We start from the raw sequence: 21,747 nt of genomic DNA on the forward strand, positions 1-21,747 counted from the left end.
TCTAAAGACTAGTCGAATGAAATTACTTGAGGTTCTAAAGATTTAAAAAGCGAACTCATTTTGCTGCACTAAGGAAATGCTACTGATCAGGCTTTCTGTGTCCCTTTTTTCTAGGCTAGAAAATATTAACCCTGAAGAAAATGACATGGTAAGCCATTCTCTGAGGAGATTTCTTGATGTCAGTCTTATATCTTAGAGGCTTAAGTTCAATTGAGTGGGTTTCAAGAACTAAGATGTGGGAAAAAGAAGAATTGACACACTAATAATGTACATCTTTGCTGCAATATGAAAATTCAATAACTTTACTCAGTCAATTTACAATTCACATGTGCCTATTAATTAAAACCCTATATTAAATAAAATATATTAAAACTTCATGTCTGACTAACATATAATGGTGTTGGTAGACATTACAGGAATTACTGAACAGAATAAACAATGCCGACACAGGAATAGCTATTCAGAAGAATGGAGCTGTAATTGTGGATAGAATCTACAAGACCAAGGAATGTAAAAAGAGAATAACTGCCGAAGAAATGAATGCAGTGATACAAGAACGGGATGCTGCTTTGTCTCAGGTAACTATGCATGTATCTGAAAAAGCATATAATTACCATTTCCCCCTCTTTTTTATCCATTAAAGGGTGATTCTTGCCCAAATATTATTAATTCTCTTTAGTTTTTAGAGTTTATATTCATGATTAGATATATTAAAATATTTACATAATTTCCTTCTACCACTGTTCAAAATATGCATCCTCATTTCTTTATAAAATTTAATGCATCATCTTTTCTTAGTAAAATAAAACTTGCTTTATAACATGTTAATTTGTTATTAAAATTTTATTTTCAAAGTAATCTCTTGTATACTGGACATTTTTTTTCAAGTTCCAGTTTTGTGAAGGCTGAGACTCTGCCTTTATTACTGTTTTATTCCCAATGCCTAATTTGGTATCATTAGTAAACATAGTTGAATGGGTCAAATTATTAGCATATTCTTTTCTGAGCACAACTTGCACTTCCTGCTCTGTTTCCTCCCTGAGTCTACTAGCTCCACTACATCTTCTCTAGTAGTGGCTGTATTCTTTCCCATACCAGTTATACTACTGAGCCCATGTTTTTAGATCATTGTTTCTTTTTCCTTTCTAAACATCTCTAGCTTTGAATCTCATGCATCAGAAAACACTGCCCAGTACACAGTCATGTACATATTCCTGTGTCATTTTCCTTGTTTCAGGAAGATTTTAAGATCTGCTTCTCTTTCTCTTCAACCAACCCCTGTCATAATTAATTCTTTGTGAATTAAATATCTATATAACTGACCCTTGCAATGTGCCAGTCTCTGATTTCCTGAAATTTCTCTCCTTCCACTAGTATACTACTTCCGCCATGTACTCTATGGTCATATCGTATTCTTGGTCATTACTCATCTCAGTTTCAAGTATCATGCTTCTGAATTCCACCTATATCTTTCTAACTCACTTACTCTAGGACTCTGACTGCAGGATATCACTTATCCCCAGTGAGTTCATACATGTCTCCAGCCTTGCAAAATTGCTGAGGTTTGCCTTGAACTTGTGATCCTCCTGCCTCAGCCTCCTGAGTTGGTGGTATTATAGGCATGTACCACCACACCCAGCTCTAATTCACATTTTTTCCAGCCTGCTTAAGACTGTCACAGCCAGTTGTTCCTTTTTTCTCCTACTTCATAAAATGTTTCCTATTAGCTTATTTGTAACACTATACAAATGGTTTATTATCACCCTTGGAGACTGGGGCGGAATTTTTGGTAAGTCTTTGTCTCACCCTTGTCCTTTGGATGAATCCTTCCAAATGACAGCTTAGTATTCATGAGGACCTACTCCTGCCAGATCCTGTCAGTACTGTCTCCTCAGCATTGTAAGACTCTGGAGAAATCTTCTGTTTACTCCAATTTTGTCATTCAGTCCTACCTAACTGCAAAAGTTTGGATGGTTTCTCTGTTTTCCTAGTCAAAGTCTGATTTCTCTGTCCTTTTGCCATACCTAGAATCTGTAAAACTCTGGAGAAAAAACAACAAGTGCAGACTTCAAATTACCTCTCTCTAATTAACCCCTTTTCAGGATCATAGCCATTCCAGTCATTATTACAGCCACATAATTTTGTGCATTTATTCTGATGATTTTTTTGTTTATTCTGGCTTTTCTAGTCCATGGCTAGAGTGTTGGTCTGCCACAAATGATTCTGTCCTATACTAGATGTGGAAATGTGACATTTTTCTTCAGATTAGAATCGGAAAAGATTCTTGAATTTGTAAAATGGGCTGATTTATTCTTATTCATTATATTACAATTATAGAAATATCTGGAATTAGAGGATAAAGCTAAAAACTTTCATTTCTTTAGCTTTATAAACTAATGAACTAATAGATCACTTCAGATCTATTTCAAGATATGGTAAACTAGAAAAAGTTAGTGAAATACTCATGCATCCACATTTTATTGAGTACCTAGTATGAGCCTTGTGCTGGGAACTGAAACAATGATAAAAATATAAAAGGTTCCTACTCTTTTGAAACTTATATTTGCTATATATAGATAGCAAACCAACAAATAAATAAATTACAGTAGTGGTAGGATGAAAATAAAAAGGTAATGAATGAATTGCAGTTGATAGGATTGTTAGGATGATCAGACTTCTGTTAAGGTGAGTAGCTGACCTAAGACATGAAAAGGTGAGTGAGGTGTCACAAAAGGAAAAATCCTGGATAGTAAAACCAATGTTAAGTCTGTGTATTGGAGTTCTTGTTTTGTCACATTATTGTCTCAGAAGTGCAGTAGTGATTTATAATGAAGAAGGAAGAAAAACATTTAAAATAAAGACTTTGAAGGTATTGTGATGATTAGAGTCAATGTATTCCAAAAATTTTTCTGTGTAATTTTCATATGGATCTATAGAAAGAAACCTAAATGGTGAGTATTGCTCCCACACAGTCAACAACCAGACCACAAGTGGTAAAAGAAGCAAGGCATATTTGAGGAAAAGTTATGAATAATTTTAAAATTGTGAAGAATTTCTTATTTATGTAACAAGTACAGAAATTAAAATCTGAGAAGTTAATATAATGACACATATTTCAAGATTCACAAGTCCATGCTGGAACATTCCTGGTCTGATTATGAATTTCTCACTTGATATTTTATATAACCAAAAGTCACTGTAAAGAAGCAGATTTGAGATCTAGGCATGTGTATAAACTAATAAAAAGCTAACATTCCATTTTAGCAGAGGAAATAATCAGATGACCTAATGTCTTAACCTCTCTTTTTTCCAGGTTTTCTTCACTTTTTATTTCTTATAATTATCATAATTAATAGCATATAATAGATGCAGAATAATGAAATTATTAGAAGTTGACAAAAATGTCATACTTAAAATAAATAATTATAATATTGTGTTTCATTTTTTAGGAAATGTGTTTAATGTTATTCATTTTAGTGATTGTAAACTTTTTATTGATTTTTCCCATCAATTTGACAATTCACCTTCCTATCATACAATTATTTGCCTACATGTGTCTTTCCCAGTCCATCTTGCTAAAGTATATTGTTAACATTCCACCAATTGTAATTACTCTTTTTTCTTATAAAATTTTTATAACTTTTTGAAAGTATAGTTAGCTTTAGAAAGTGCAGGTAAGCAAAAACAATGAAAAAGTGCTCTTATAAATTTACTTCCTAGAAATCATCATATACAGGTTGTCCTTTTTTCAGTGTATTTTATAGCAAATGCACTATTTTTATAACTTGATTTTTCACTTAGATTTTATAATTTGCTAGTCTTATAATTTTAAGATTGTTAAGATTTGTTAAATTCATCTGCCCTTTGGAAGGCTGTTTATATGTTTTCTGTTTGGATAACTACAACATTTTTGTAGCTAAATTATTACATGCATCCATTTACTTTTCTCAGAGAAAGTTCCCAGGAATGAGCATGATGGAGCAACAAATACAAACATTTTTAAATAAATGTATAATTCCAAATAGAATTTGTAGAAAAGTTGTATTTAAACATGTTATTTTGAAATTCATTCATGGGGACTTTCAGTAAATAAAATGCTAAAGAATTTAGACTTTAGGCAGTATGTAATTCAAGGAATTTTAAATTTCTACTAATACAGAAAGTGCTATTTTTGACAAAGATTTCAACACTGCCTAAAGTGGATTGAGTAATATACTTCTAACTTTAAGGAGAACAACTTGGAAACTATTTATAATTCAGACAAAGAATGGTGAAGGTCCAGACAAGAAAAAAGAGAAATGAATGCTATCGAAATCAAAGTTTTTTTATTTTGTATTTTTTAAATGGAGGTAGTATAACTTACTATAAACAAATATCAAGTGAAGGATTTGATGATTTTTTACATATGTCTATAATCACATAAGGAGCATCCAGATCAAAATGTATTTCTAGTACTCCAGAAGCCTCCACCATTTCTTTTCCAGGCAGAATCCTTCAACAAAGGTACTCAATCTTACTTTTATCACCATAGATCATTTTGTATATTGTTAAACTTTATATAAAAAAAATATTTTATATACTGTATCTGTATGTTGATTTGCGTTATTACAGGTTTCAGTACTTTATCTTTCTCATTGTTTTGTTCTGTGTGAGTATACCATGATTTATGTACATATTCAGTGGATCTTACAAATATAGATTATTTCCATTTTTGAACAGATTATGCATGAAATTCTCAGCATGTTCTTGTGCATGTCTTTTGGTGGGCATAATAAGCATTTATTTCTTCATATCTATATACCTGTAGTTATAAAGACTATACATACACATACATATTCAAAGAAGATTTGTCAAGGATAATAGATTTAGGGTATGCCAACCATTTTCCCATTGCAATGTAGGGGAGTTTCTCCAGTTGTGAGCGTTAATACCTGGTATCATTTATCATTCTTTATTTTAATTTCCGTCATTCCTCATATTTCATTTGGGCTTTAAATTGTGTTTCCCTCATGACTAATGATGTTGAGAATCTTTTCAAATATTTATATGCAACTTTAAAATAAATTCATTTTTGGGAATTAGCTGTTTAAAGTTTTTGCCCATTATTAAATTTTGTTGTTAGCCTTTTTCTTACTGGCTCCTGCATTTGATAAACATATCTGTACAATTGGTGACTTGCATTTTTATTATTTTAATGCTGTCTTTTGATAGCAAAAGGTCTTAATTTTAATTAGATCTCATTTATCATTTTTACCCCTACAGTTAATGCATTGAGTTTCTGTATATTTAAAGTATTTCATTTTCTTTCTGTAGATGGCCAGTTGACTTGACCTAGCACCATGTATGCTAAAAATTGTATCCCCTCCTACCTTCCCCAGTGAATTATAGTGCAGCCCTTGTAATAAATAGCTTAGGTGACTGTATATATGTTCTGTTTCTGAACTTTTTTCTATTCCATTAGTGACCTTTGTTATTCCTACAATGCTGTAAGTATTTGTAATACCAATACAGTAAGTCTTAATTTGTAATAATGTAAGGATCTAGCTTTGTTATTGTTCTTAAGTACTATCTTTAGCTATAATAATTTATTATTTAGCATTAAAATATTAAAATATCTGGTAATGGGGCTGGGGATGTGGCTCAAGCGGTAGCGCGCTCGCCTGGCATGCGTGCGGCCCGGGTTCGATCCTTAGCACCACATACAAACAAAGATGTTGTGTCTGCCAAATATTAAAAAATAAATATTAAAAAATTCTCTCTCTCTCTCTCTCTCACTCTCTCTCTCTCTCTCTCTCTCTCTCTCTCTCTCACTCTCTCTTAAAAAAAAAATATCTGGTAATGTTTAATGGAAATTGAACTCTATAAAGATCAGTTAAAGAAGGTTGGGATCTTAGTAACAAGTCCCAAATGATTATTTGTTTTATGGACACTATTAATTTTTCTTTACATACTGCTTTAGTTGTGTCCCACACATTTTTTGATATCTCTTAGCTCATTATTATTATAACTAATTTTTTGAGATATATCTGGGGCTTCATTCTTTATTGCAGGGGCAGGGGGCTTACCAGGGATTGAACTCAGGGGCACTTGACCACTGAACTACATCCCCAGCCCTGTTTTTAGAGCTAGGGTCTCACTGAGGTGCTTAGCGCCTTGCTTTTGCTGAGGCTGTCTTTGAATTTTCAATCCTCCTGCCTCAGCCTCCCAAGCTGTTGAGATTACAGGTGAGTGCCACTGTACCTGGCAGATCTAGGGTTTCTGCTGTTCTGCCCTTGTAGTAATCCTTATAAGTCATTCAGTGAGATGAGGATTAGGCTTTTCAGTATATCACTTCTAAAGCTCTACCTATAGTATTGCTGTGTCAAAATGCTTAAGATATCAAAAACTGAAATTTTTTCCCTAAGAATTAGTGTTCACCAACATTACAAACATCACAATGTAGCTCAGTGATAGAGTGCTTACCTAGCATGTACAAGGTCCTGGATTTGATCCCCAGACTGTTAAACAAAACAAGTGTCTATTTGTTATGTATTACACACACACACACACACACACACAGGCGTGCGCGCACGCACACTCACACACACACAATGTTGAGTAAATTATATCGATTTTTTAAATATTGTTTCATTTAACATAATAGTTGATCTGTTCTGCCTTTCTAGAAGACGCAGTGTTCTTCCAGTATAGGATTGATAACAAGTTGGGAAATATTGCAAAAAAATGAGAATTTGAGCCATGAAGAAATTACTAAGTATTGGCGAATTTATCTTATAAAGTTTTTTAGCCTGAAAACATCTTTATTCTAAAGAAGGGATTTTGTAAAAGGAACTAAATTTTTTTACTAATCTACTTGATAGTTTAATAAACTATTGTCTCACAAAAATTCAAATTGCAATGGATTCATTTTTTTATTATCTTTTTCATAAGAAAAAAAATCAGTTACCATTTTAATGGTTTATGTTTACCCTAAATTTTATCTTCAAAAACACAAGTACAAGGCTGGGTTGGTGGCTCAGGGCTAGAGTGCTTGCCTCACATGCGTGAGGCATTGGGTTCTATCCTCAGCACCACATAAATAAATAAAACAAAGGCACTGTGTCCATCTACAACTAAAAAAATGTTTTTTAAAAACACACAAGTACATGTAAGGAAATAGCTAGTAAAAATATCTGATGTGCTTCCACAAATATTGCAGGAAAAATGTAAAACTATTAAACAAGGTACTTATCTTTAGTCCAAGTGTCAGTACACTTTTTCATAAAACTTGTATTCGTGACATAATATATCAAGCCCTTCACTCTTTTGAAAATGACTGTGTGGCTGTGCTTGTACATTTGCATACAGGTTTGTTTGATTAATTGCTACTTGACTCATCTATCATAACACTAAGCTCTGGGATCACAAAAGATCAAATTTCCAAACCACTTCCTGGAATTAATTTAAATATTTAATGTCAAAACCTTGAAAAGATGAGAGGAAAATGGTTTTTATTGTTAATAGTAGCCTGTTTCAGTATTATAATCCCTTGAAAAAATTCCAAAGTTACATATTAACCCATTAATATTACCTAGTCAAGTCTGGCTTTAAAATTATGATAATTTATTGAAAGTAGGTTAACTATTTAATATAATATACCTTTATATTTTATCTAGAAACTTTTTCAATTAAATATATAAATTGAAGACATTAAAGAATCTCATGAGTTTTCTTTTTTGTTATTTTGGTTTTAATTATCATTGAAAATTTAGAGTTTTTTACTATTAATATTTACTGCTTATTTATTCATAATTTTAATGTTAGATAAAATTTACAACCAAAAGTAAAAGTGCATAAATATTAATTTGTCAATTTAATGAGTTTTGGTAAAACTTATACCCTTTTCACCACATGTGTATAAAAAAAGGACATTTCTATAATCTAAGAAGATTCTCTCATTTATGTTCCTTTCCTGTCAGTCTTCTCTGACATGCTCAAGCAACTTCCCTGAGTTTCTTAAAACTGCAAATTTGTTTTACCTACTTTAGAACTTTATAGATGTGGAATCATACAATATCAGCAAACTATTTGTGATACTGATTAATGTTGCTTGCCGCAGTCTTTGGCTGGGCACAAATCACGAGTCTCCACACAGCTTGTAGATTCAAACAGCAATTCTTTATTCCCGAACTCACACCGGCCGTCTACAAACACGTTCTGGGGGAATCCACGTTCTCTGCCCAAATCCACTTCTGCCCAAATCCACTACTCTGCCCAAATCCACTCCACATGGGCTTCTGTCTCCCAAAATATACTGTCTGACCCTAAGAACTCAAGAGGAACTCAGCAGCAGGATACGCCCTATTCTAAAGGGGGAACACCCTAATCTCCTATTATGCTAAACCGCCCTATTCTAAAGGGGGAACACCCTAAACACGGATCCTGCCCTGGTCCTTGAGCAAGGTCACCTTACATGCAATGTCCTGCAAAATGTCCTATTTCCATGAGTCCTTCCACTAAAGAAACATGGGAGTACGCTGGCAAGGAAATTGTCATACCTACTTGGCTGATGGCTCCCAGCAGTTGCTCTTTGTATAAGTAGTTATTTTCTTTTTATTTATTAGTGATATATCATTGTATAACATTATATTTACTATTCATTCTCTTGTTGATGGAAATTTGGATTTGTATAGTTTTTATTTATTAAATCTAAGAATTCTTGTTCATGTCTTTTTGTGTACATATTTTCATTCTCTTAGTTAAATACCTAGGAGTAGAGTTGCTAAGTCATAAAATAGAAATGTATGTATTTATAAAATAATTTAACATTTTTTTTTACAGAAATGCCTGTATCATTTTGCACTCAGTAGGAATTTATTGAAGTTCTGGTTGTTCCATATACTAACCAATACTTAAAGTGTTGTCAGTGTTTTCTTTAGTAACTATTTTAGTAGGTGTATAGTGGTATATTTTTTGTTTTTGACTTGAATCTTTCGGTGACTAATATTGAGTACTTTTATGTGCTTATTGGCTGGCTATTCATGTTTACCTTTGTGAAACATCTGTTCAAATCTTTTGCCAATTTTCAAGTTGACTAATTTGACTTTTATTATTAATTTGTGGTTCACTCTATATTTTGGATAGTCTATTGATGTATAAAAAAATATTTTCTCCCAGTTAGTGCTTGCTTGTTCGTTTTCTTAATATTTGATGGGCATAGTGTTGAAAAATTAATGAAGTTTAATTTACCAATTTTTAATGCATCTTCTGTTAAAAATCTTTTCTTATGCCAAAATGGCAAGAATATTGTCACATGTTTTCCTTTACAGACTTTAATGTTTAAGGTTTTTCTTTGAGTCTTTGATTTATTTTAAGTGAATTATTGTATATTGTATAAGATTGAAGATTGCTTTTTAACAACTGATCATCCAGTTATTCCAACATTTTTGTTGAAAAATATTTTTCATCCTATTAAATAGCTTTTGTGTCATGTAAGTTTGTGTCTGTTTAGAACATGCTGTTATAATGATCTGTTTATTTATGTCAATGTCATTCTTCATTGATTGCTGTAAATTTCAAAGTCAGGTATTAAAAAGTCCTCCAACTTTTTTTTAAGGTTGTTTTGGTTATTCTAGATTATTTATGTTTTTCTTTAAATGTTAAGATTAATTTTTCATTTTCTATAAAAAGTCTAGTGAGGTTATGATCAGAAATATATTGAATATATAGACCATATAATGAAGGAAAATTGGCCTCTTAACAACCTTTTAATTTTTCAATCAACAATGTATCTCTTCTTTTATTTACATATTGCAACCTTGTTAGCATTAATTACTTCCTTTATGGTTTAAATTAGAATCCATAAAATTTCATTATGCCCTCATTTGTTTATATATTGACATTTATTTTATATGTATTTCAAATAGCAGGATATCTTTCAAAGAAATTATGAGAAGTAAAAATTATTCTTCTGTTTATCCACAAATTTAACACTTTATTTCTTCATGTTGAATGAATTTTTATTTTCTGTTATTTTCCTTATCTTAAATAACTTAAATAACCTTCTTTCAACATTTTCTTTCAGTTTTCCTTCTTCCTACCTTTCTCTCCCTTCTCTTTCCCTTCATTTCTTTTTCTGCCTTGTCTTCCTCTTCTTCTTCCTCATTTTCCTGTTGTTTTTTCTTTCTCCTCCTTCTTCCCCACTTCTAATAGATACCTGATATTGTTGAATTCAGTTCTTCTGTGTTCAAATATATCTTTATTTCACCCTTATTTTAAAAGTTACATTTGCTAGATATAAATATGTAGTAATATATAATATAGGTACAAGAAATAGCCTAGGGGATTGCCTATATTCCAGGTATAATTTTCCTTACCTACTTGTATAAGGGTAACAGAGTTTCTCCTGGGTATTCAGGATCAATGGCTCTAGCTGGGATAGTAACTCCTTACCTTACCTGTTGATTGAGACTTTTGAGGGGTCCCAAGTAGTCAGGGTGATGGATGCATGGTGAGATCAGTGAATTCCTTGTACATAGCTTAATTGCCATGCATCATTTGCTGTGATGTAAGTTTCTTGATTATAAATAATGTTGTTTGGAATATCATGGTTGTAATAGTGCATTCTGAGTTTGTTTAAAATTCATATCCAGATGAAGTTTCTATTCTAGTAAAAAGAGAGTATTACCCCTTCCATAATCAAATGGTCCAGTGTTATGAATCTGCCATTTTTCTTCTGCTTAATCCAGAGAATGGTGCTATATTAGAGGTCAATATTGGTCTCTGATGGTTGCCAGTTGGATACTCAGCACTGGCTGAACTTAGGGCAACCTTGGTGAGTGGAAGTCCACATGCTGAGCCTCTTCATAGTCTCCATACCTGCCATCTTGTCCATCGTGTTCATGAGCCCAGTGAGAAGTGACAGGAATGGCTGAGGAAAGAGCCTGACTAATATCCACAGATGTGTCATCCTATACACTTGATATTAGAATCCTCTCTTTTTGTAGTCACATTTTGAGCGTTGACACAGGATATTTACTGTCCATATGTAAGATACATGGGTGGGACTAGGGAAAATTCTTGATACGTAGAGAAAGCAGGAAGAAATAAACTCAGATAACAAGTATAGGAATGATAAATCTATTAATCTGTTCAAAGGTAGACGAAGATGAAACTTGTTATGGTTCGGATATAAGGTGTCCCCCCAAAGCACCTGTGAATACAGGACTAGTCAAAGGTGAAATGATTAGATTATGACAATTGAAACCTAATTAGTCCAACCTAGTTTGATTGGACTGACTGGGTGATAACTGTAGGCAGGTGGAATATGGCTAAAGGAGGTGGACCACTAGGGATGTACCCCAGAAGGGTTCATCAGATGTGTGTCTATCTCTTTCTTTCCTTCCTGGCCCCACCATGTGCTGAGAAATTTCCTCTACTGGACTCTTCCCGCCATGATGTAGTGCTTTACCTTGGGACCATAGCAGTGGAATCAGCCATCCATGGATTGAGACATCTAATACTAAACTCTCCCTCTTCCAAGTTGTTCTTATTAGGTTCTTTGGTCACAGTGATACAAAAGCTGACAAAAATACATCTTAAAGAAGTTTGTGCTCAAAACCCTTCATTTGTTATTTAATGTTCTTTCTTCATTGCACTTTGAAGACAGAAGGTTAGTGTTTGAATCCTGAATGAGTGAAATTTGTATGACAAGGAAGAAATCTAGGTAAAAATAAATGAAAGGAGAATTAGCATGAGATTGGAAATAATAATTCAAGCAAATTTTGAGAGTGAAAGTGAAGAAAATATTTACTTTCTTTTGTAGTGGATTTACACTGGATTGGAGATTAGAAAGGTCTCTAGTATAAGTAAATTGAATATGCCTCTGACAATGTTGCCAGAATAGTGAACCAGATGACTTAGCACCAACAGAAGGAAATCAACTCATAAAGATTGTGCTCTTAGTAAAGAGCAGTTTTAGTAAGTTGGGAGATGGATAGAAAGTTGTAATCTAGGAGTGAAAATTTTCAGAATTAAGGAGTAAAGAAACCTGAGAGTAAGATACTGGTTGTGAGCATTCTTTGAAGGTAAATTTTGTTAAAATAAATGGATCAAGAAATTATGAGTCTACAGTGTTGTGCAGGTTGACCATTGCTTTTGTCTAGAATGGTGGCAGGAAATTGTCTATAATAGTGTGGAAAAATAACCATGGTTATCAGTAAATAACAGTGACACAGATGAGAAGCAAGCCATCCAAGTTAGTGCTTCTCAAACTACCTGTGATAAAGGACCAGTTTTTATAATTTTCCCAAAGTGTTATGGACTACTACTTTTGTAAAACATAATAAAAGTAAAGTACCAAAAAATGAAGTAAAAAATAATAGACATACAAAACCCAAGCATACATTTTTTTTATTATTGGGTTCAACAACCATAAAATTATTCTGTTGAATTCCTTTAAAATGTTTAATTGCTTACCCTGAAGTTTAGTACTAGCTTTTGGGCAGTAATGAATGGTTTCAGTGCTGTACTAGTTTCTGGATCACACTTTAAGGATCACTGCTCTAAGCAAATAGCAGAAACTTCAAAAACCAAACAGTTTTTTGATGAAGGTTTAGTAGATTGGAAATGGCAATAGAGAACCAGGAAATACAATTCATTTTTCCCTGCCTCTGAAATAATCATTTGTGGGAAAAAAGGAGCACATTCTACTAAAAAGTGTTCAGAAAGAAGTATCACTGGAAGTGAGTTTTTATGAGCTGAGGAAATTAAGAGGTTAGGCTTATGAACATATGAAATTATCTTGGCAATGAAAAAATATTTCCAGAGGCCACAGATGGCAAAAAAATAAAAAGAGAGAATAGATAAGGGAAATAGCTAAGGAATAACAAGAGTATAGTTTTAAGACTTTAGTTGACTTCAGATGTTGAACGGTGGACTTTTTTTTTCCCACTAAGATTGCTCTTATATTAATCACCACTAAATGATTTGGATGATGCTCTTTTCCTTGAATAAATACATCAATAAAATCATCTCAGGAACATTTAAAATCACATGTACATGAATTATTGACTTCATTGAAAAACTAGAAAGCATCCTGAAAACTGTCTCAAGTTTCCACAGCTTTTATTACAGTAGTTTATCAATTGACAAAATATGTACTGGTTTCCTGTGGAGAACACTACTTATCACATGTATTGAAAGTTAATTCAACTCATCTCTCAAAGATATTCAACATGTTGATGCTTTGTCATAATTTTTTTTTTTTTTTTTTTTTTTTTTTTTTTTAGTTTTTGTGAAGTTATAGTCTTAGAAGTTTGTGACTTCTGTTAGGATTTAACAATGTTTGGGCAACACATTATACAAGAGGATTCAAAATGAGCACTTATGTGATTGAAAGTTCTATTGAAATTATATTTATAATGCCAAACAAAGTTTGGAAACCAAGAGGAAGCATTTGGATTCCAGTAATACAATAACTGAAAAAGAGCTTAATAAACTATTAAACTATGGCTATCATCCAGTCAGTACTAATACTATTTCCTGAACTCTGCTTTGTGTTATAAAAAAGTATTAGAAGCATCTCTGCCCTTTTGTGCAATAACTGCCAACTTAACATTTAGGTTATACTGTTGTTTGTTTATGGATTTTGAGAAAATCCATTGAAGTTTACTTAAGAACCGACTCATTACAATGGTATTATTTACTGAATTTTGTTTTCCTGACCATCAGCTAACTACAGAGTTCAGCATTACAAGGTTACAACTGTACAAAGAGGATCAAAATACCACATCCTAGTAGTTGCATTAGCTAGAGAAGTTGAAGTCATCATCTTAGAAATAAATGCCTTTGCAGCACTGAAGAGATCATAGAAAATGAATAAGCTAGGTCTGAACTCATTTATGTGATAATTTTACAATTATCTTTATTTTAATCATTTCAGTTATATTGTTCTACATTTTAATTACTTTCTGATTATTCATATTAAACTACAGAAATTCAATGCTTTCTGATATAATTCATATCAAAATGAAAAATTCAAAATAGTTCTAGAATTTTTACTTTTATTATTACATTTATAGGGAAGGGTTATTAGTTAATTGCAGCTTTTAATTCACATAATATAATTTTAGACACCAAGGGAATTTTAAGTAACTATCCTAAACATTTAAAAACTAGGAAAATGCTTAGTATTCTTAAATTGTATACAGATATACTTCTAATTTAACTTTAATGTATGAATTATAGTTATGAGTCTGTAATTATGGTTATTAATATAAGTAAATGTGAGCTACAATAGACTCAAGTATTAGGATAGTTCATTTCTTCTTGTTAAACATGATGGCCATCCCAGTAGATTGAAGTACCAAGAAACTGTGGGATGGTGTAAGAACTATTCCCAGAACATCAGATACTGTTAAAATTAAGGCACTTTGTAGCTTTTTTCTCTCTCTCTCCTTCATTTTTTTTGCAACCCATTTAGATTACTTTCTCAAACTTACCATACTACCTTTTCTCTTTTTTTAACCACCTGAATACAGGAACCAGTTAGAATACACAGTCAGAAAATTAGGATGCTGGGAAGGAGAGATCACAGAGGCATAAGTTGAACATACAAGTAATAATTTAGTTTGAAATGGCTTATGTATACTGAGAAGTGTTAGTTGCATTTAAAGGATTAAATGGGGTGTATACATGTCAGATCCACTGAATTTTTTATCTCATTTGGTTCCTTCTGTTATTACTAGTTCAAATATTAGGAATTATTTCTAAATGTGTCATACTTAAAATCCAAAGAGGTGTTTTCAACTTTCTTAGCTTCTAACCTGTTTGGTGTTTCCTAGTTAAGTAAAGACCATTACTAATTTATCAATAGTGACTATGATCAATTTACCTATTGTGGCAAACCCTGGGTAATAATTTCACTGCTAAGGAAATATGTAAAGGAATCTGTGTGTATAATTCTATTTCCTGTTTACTGTTTAGTAAAATTACTAAACAGTAATTAGCAGGAATGCCACATTGAAAGTTATAGGAAATTGGAATGGAAATTTTTTTTCACTGAGTATTCAGTCAGTATTAAGTAAATGAAAACGTATCATAACTAATCAGTTTCTGAACTACAAAAGAACTGTTTCTTTGTAGGAAAAATTGTTTTGGGTCCCTTGAAAAAAATAGAAACTTCTTGATATGGCAGAGTAACTAGTACCAATATTGTCATATCTCTAACTATAAACATGGGGAAGAATAAAAAGCAGACTACAAAGGAATACACAGAGATTAGCTCATGACTCCCCTGGCATTATGTTCGTAGATCCTTTTGCTGAGTCAGCCAGGAGACAGAGCTTTGGTCATGCTGCACTACAGAAAAAAACTGTAAGTCTGAGTATTTGAAACAGTTGGAATTTGCAAGATATGGTACTCAATGAGCAGAAATTGTATGTATATGCTTTGGGGAGATGGAATAAGAACCAGATATCTGTGTAGTAATTCACCTTCTGTGCTTGATCACAGGTTATACTTTTCATACACAGATTAACATGCATGTGATTTAGAAGCACCGCTTCAGTGCTGAGTGTTAAATGGAGAAATTGTAGTTATGGTGTCTAATCAGAGTAGATAGACTTCACTGAGCACTATGAACATTCAGTTGATTAATTATATATGGTAAGGATCAAGCCTAATGCAATGCTAATGCAGTAGAGTTTTCTACAATAAGATAAATATTTTCTGCATTGTTCATTTTGCTATCCAAGAACTATATGTGGTTTTTGAGTATTTGAAATGTGGCTAGTGGAAAAGAATAATTGGTTTTTAAATTTAATTTTAATTAACATACAGTTAAATTTTAATAGCCACATGTGAATAATGGCTACCATTTCAAACAGGGCAGCTCTAGAGTAAGGGCCAGGTCCTAGAATTAAATTCTAAAGTGGAATATACCTGCCCTAATAAAGTATAAAGTTTAAGTATGACACACCGAAAAGAATCCAACACTAACTGTCTGCCAAAAGAAAAGTATATACTCTTTAAGAGAAAACAATATATTTTAGGTAATTTATGATATGTTATCCACAATGCCTAATATATATTTAAATACTTGAATAATAGATATATGAAACAGAAGAACATGACCTACAGTTAGAGAAAATGCAATAAATAGAAGCAAATTTTGAATACCTCATTATCATTCTGAAAATGATAATTTTCAGAAATGTACTTTCAAGTAGTCATTTTAATTTTATTTAAGGTTTTAAAGAAAAGATGATCATAATGAATGAGCGGATGGGGAATATCAGTAAGGAAAAATAAAACTCCAGAAAGGGACATAGTAGAAATTACAAAAGCACAAGTGCAGTTTATGTATATGGAAAATTTACTGAATAAGCCTAGCAGTGTGTAAGACTATAAAATAAAAAGTGAACTTGAAGACCAGTCAGTAAACATTATCTATCCTGAGCAAAAAGGAGAAAGAGCATATAAGTGAAAAAATAGAACACACCAGTGATTTATAAGATACTATCAAGTTGATCAACACCTAGACTCCCTGGAGTTCACTACAAATAGAGTCCTTGAAGAAGAGAGAGAAAAAGAACAGAATAAATGGAAAATACAATGGCTGAAAGCTCAAATTTGGCTAATATAAAAGCTCAACAAACCCAGGAAAAATCAATGCAAACAAACTTCACCAGAGTCAAATTAATGAAAACCAAATAAAAGAGAAAGTCTTGAAAGCAAACAAAAAGTTGAGGAGAGATAAAATTCAGGAACATTTTGTGAATGGTGACTGAATTCTCATTATAATGGAAGTGAGAAGACAATGGAAGTGATGAAGTGAAAAGACAATGGCCAAATAATGGAAGTGAGAAGACAATGGCTAAAATCTTTAAAGGAGTAGAAAGAACAAAATTCTATCAACTCACAGTGTGTGTGTGTGTGTGTGTGTGTGTGTTTGTGTGTGTGTGTGTGTGTGTGTATGTGTAAGAATATCGTTCCAAAATGAAGATAAAATAATTTTCAGATAAAGGAAAGCTGAGCAAATTGAATTCCAGTAGATGTGCCCACATAATACAATGCTATAGTGAATTCTTTAAACTAAAGAAAAATGGCACCAAATAGAAAGTTTAATCAAGAGCCTGGAAAGTAAGAAATTGGCACCTAGAGGAACTCTTTTTCTTCTCTAAATTTCTTAGAAATACCACAGATTAAGGTAAAATTGGTATAAAATATATGAAAACAAAAGCTAAAGAAAATGGAATTTTACTGAGGGAGTGTTTTTATATTTGATTTGTACATTTAAATGAAGCAGTAAAAAATTAAGACTGTTGAGGATGTGTAATTATAATTTAAATATATAGTACATTCAGGATGCATAATTTAATTCCTGGAGTGTGTGTGTGCGTGCACATACACAAATACAAAATGAAAAAGCAGTATACAAGTGTTAAAATAGAATACAAAAATGGTATTTAGTTAACCCGAAATAAAGTAGAACAGGAGGAAGAAAAGTACAGGAGAAGATGGGACCATCATTAACAACATGATAGCCCTAAACTCAACCATATAAATTATTTCATTAATGAAAGTGAACTAAGTACTCAAAGTTAGATACTTTGACATATTAAAGATGGCAAAATGTCAGAACTCAGTTATATACTGTGTATAAGAAATATTTGAAACAGTAAGACACATAAATTGAGAATAAAAGAATAAAAACAACATATGTAATTCTAGGAACTTCAGAAAAGTACTATAACTGGTTGGATAAAGTGGCACATGCCTGTAATCCCAGCTGCTTGGTAGACTGAGGGAGGAGGATCACAAGTTCAAAGCTAGCCTAGGCAACTTAGGGAGACCCTATCTCAAAAATAAAAAAATAAATAAAAAGGTCTGGGGTATAGTGCAGTATAAAATACCCATGGTTTCAATCTTTAGTACTATACACACACAAAAGGTGCTATGACTATATTAATATCATACACAAAGAGCTTAAAAGCAAGGAGTATTACCAAGATAAATATAAAGAACTTAAAAAACTCAACACACAAAAACAAAACATAAATAACCTATTCAATTAATGGGCAAATGAATTAAACAGACACTTCTCAAATGAAAAAATATAAATGACCAACAACTGTATGAAAAAATGTTTAACATTTCTACCTAAAAGAGAAACGAAAATCAAAACAACATGGAGATTTCATCAAGAATACAGATAAAAGATGCAGGGGGAAAAAATGAACTCATACACTGTTGGTGGAAATATAAATTCATATAGCCACTGTGGAAATAAGTATAGAGGGTCCTCAAAAGACAAAGGAATGGAACCACGGTATGATGCAGCTATCCCACTCCTTGGTATCCATCCAAAAGAACTAAAGTCACCATACTATAGAGATACGTGCATACCTATATAATTTATACCAGGATGATTCACAGTAGACAAGTTATGGAACTAGCCTAAGTGTCCATCAGCAGATGAATAGATAAAGAAAATGTGACATATGTATACAATGAAGTGTTATTCAGCCATAAAGAAAGACCAAATGATGCATTTGCAGGAAAATGGGTGGAAATGAAGAGAATCAAGTGAAATAAGCCAGACTCAGAGTGAATGTCAAGGATTAAATATTTTCTTTCATATGTAGAAGCTAGAGAAAAAAGGAAAAAATAAAAGGATCTCATAAAAACAGAAAAGAGCACTAGGGTAGAGCAAGGAAATCTGGGGAGGGATGAGAGGGCAAGAGGAGTAACTAAGGACTGAAGTATGAAAGTATGTTATGAATTTGCTACAATGAAACCCACTATTCTGTATAATGATGTGCATCAATATAAAAGAAATAACATTTCTTGTGATGAAGACTTGTTTGCAATTCAACCATTCTTTCTGCATTTCCATTATTTATTTAACCTAAATAAAATTAAATATTTTATTTTTATAAGAGGGACACTGCATCACAACATAGCAATCCTAAATATATATTTAATATATACTTATATATTATTATATTTATATAATGTTTTACATTATATATATATATATATATATATATATACATATATATATATATATATTTTATTCTCCACAATAGAAACAGAGGTAAAGAAAGAAATACACTATTGAGTAATCATAGTTGGAGAGATCAATAGTATTCTGTCTAAAATTGAAAGATTTAGAAAAAATTATTTTAAAAAGCTTAAATCTTCTTTTTTCTTTTATGAGAATATGTGTGTTTTATGGAAAACCGAACTTGGGACCTTGCTAGGCAAGTGCTGTACTACTGAGCTACATCCCTGCCCTTTTTATTTTTTAAGATAGAACTTTGCTTAATTGCTCAGATTTGTTTCCAACTTGTGATTCTCCTTCCTCAGCTTCCCAAATTGCCAGGATTATTACAGGTGAGCACCACTGTGCCCTACTAAGGCTTCACTTTTTAATCACCTTGATCTAATTAAAATTTATCAAATAGCCAACAACTGTAGAATATACTTTCTTATCCTATTAACATGGAATAATCAAAAAGCTAGTCTATATTCTGAACTTTAAAATAGGTTACAATAAACTTGAAAATATTGAAATCTTAGGAGTATATTTTTTATCCACAAAGGAACTAAATAAAGAATAAGGTTAAGATATTTAGGATATTCATAAATACTTGAAAATAAAACATCTCCCTTTGAAATAATTCAAGGATCAATGTAAGTAGAAAGAGAAAAGATAATGAATAAAAACTTCATGTTAATACATTTGGTAACTCGGATGAAATGGCCAGACTTTCTGAAAAACACTAGTTCTTACTTTCCATTTCTTGTAAATTTTGACAAATTGTGTTTTTTAAAGAATGTATGTTTTGCCCAGGTTATAAGACTTTTTAAATTTAAAAAATAACTTGATAACCAAATTTTATGTTTTAAGAAAAATTAAAAACCCAGTATATTCAAAGAATTTTGAAAAAAATGAAATTGGAAGGTTTATTCTGATTTTTTTTTAAGGAGAGAGAGAATTTTTAATATTTATTTTTTAGTTTTCGGTGGACACAACATCTTTGTTTGTATGTGGTGCTGAGGATCGAACCCGGGCCGCATGCATGCCAGGCGAGCACGTAAGGAAACCTCTTGAGTCACATCCCCAGCCCGATTCTGATTTTTTAACTCAAAAAAATAGGATTGTTGCTTATGCATACACAACTTCTTTCCAAATATCCCTCCAACATCCTTATACAATCACTAAGGTCTCTCCATAGATTTGTCTTTTCTGGATTTTATATAAATGGAGTGCTACAATATGTGGTCTTTTGTGACTGGCTGCTTCATATTATGTTCGAAGTTTATCCATGTGGTAGCTTGCATTAATACTTTGATAGCTGTATTAATGCTTTTACAATTACTGGTTAATAATTGTATGGACATACCTAATTTTGTTTATCCATTTATAAGATTATGGATATTTGAGTAGTTTTCACTGTTGACTATTATGAATAATGTTGCTAAGAGCATTCATGTGTATGTTTTTGTTGGAACATATTTTTATTCCTTTTAGGTTTATACCTGGCAGTGGAATTGCTGCAATAGTATGGTATCTTAATATTTAACATTTTAGTAAACTACCAAACTATTTTTCAAAGGGCTACCCCATTGTACATTTTCAGCAACAATGTGTGAGTGGTACAATTTCCCTACATTCTTCCCAATGCCTATTATTGTTATTTTATAGCCATTAGTGCAAATGAAGTGATATATCATGGCTTTCATTTTTTGTATTATTATAATTTTTTTACTTTGTAACAAAATTTGCCAACTTAACTAATTTGAAGTGTACAGTTTACTAGTGTGAAGTAAATGCACATTGTTATTCAGTCATCACCAGTATCCATCTTCACAACAGTTTTCATGTTGTATGATTGAAACTCTGTAGCCAATTAACACTAGCTCTTCCTTCTTTCCCCAGTTTTTGATAACCATATTGCTTTATGTTTGTATGTATTTGACTAATCTAGGTACCTTATATAAGTGAAATCATATTGTATTTGCCATTTTATGACTGGCTTACTTTATTTAACATAATGTCCTTAATATTGATTCATATTTTAACATATAACAGAATTTCCTTCCTTTTTAATGCTGGACAGGTAAAAGGAAAATGAAGGGTGGTTATAACCAAAATACATTAAATGCATATGTGAAATTGTCATGATGAATCTTACTAATTTGTAATTAATTTTGCAATTAATTATAATTTCAATTCTATAAGCACTGTGGGAATTAATAAAGTATATTACATTAGTGTGAGTGGGAATTAGTATGAATCAACCAGAGCTGTATTTTTAGAAAGAGTTGTCTGAAATTTTTATTAGCCCTGAAGTGCAGCCTGAAAACCTCCATTTAAAATATATATACACACACACACATAAACATACACATACACAGATTTTTTTTTCAACCCCCCTGGTTGTTTTGTTTGGCAGCCAGCACTGGGAACTACTAGAATAGAAGAGAATTTGGAAGATCTTGAAACTGGGGGACATGACCCTTGCCGGTGATGAAAAATTTAGAGACTGAACCAAAGGTATGATGGTTGGGGTAGAGGAGAAAGCATGCTGCAGGAATGGGATGCAGTCTCATTTTAGGATAAAGTTAGGGAACTCTGGTGATTTTCAAATTTATCAGGGTTGTTTGGGAAATGCCATTCATAAACAGGCAATACAGTAAAGCAACAAGTACATATTTAATATATCCTGTTTCAGGTACTTTGCTAGCTATTAGCAGTGA

General features: G+C 32.1%; 1 protein-coding gene across 8 annotated transcripts in view; it reads left to right on the forward strand.

Moving 5' to 3' along the window:
- Positions 1-21,747, forward strand: part of Mipol1 (mirror-image polydactyly 1) — a 343,144-nt gene that overhangs the window by 155,643 nt on the left and 165,754 nt on the right. For all 8 annotated transcript variants that reach the window (XM_076850214.2, XM_076850223.2, XM_076850217.2 and 5 more), the window contains 2 exons: positions 115-148; positions 408-578. In XM_076850214.2, the coding sequence (XP_076706329.2) occupies positions 115-148; positions 408-578 (205 nt within the window). The remainder of the gene's footprint in view (positions 1-114; positions 149-407; positions 579-21,747) is intronic.

Source organism: Callospermophilus lateralis, chromosome 3 (assembly GCF_048772815.1).
Source record: "Callospermophilus lateralis isolate mCalLat2 chromosome 3, mCalLat2.hap1, whole genome shotgun sequence".
Classification (NCBI taxonomy): Eukaryota; Metazoa; Chordata; class Mammalia; order Rodentia; family Sciuridae; genus Callospermophilus; species Callospermophilus lateralis.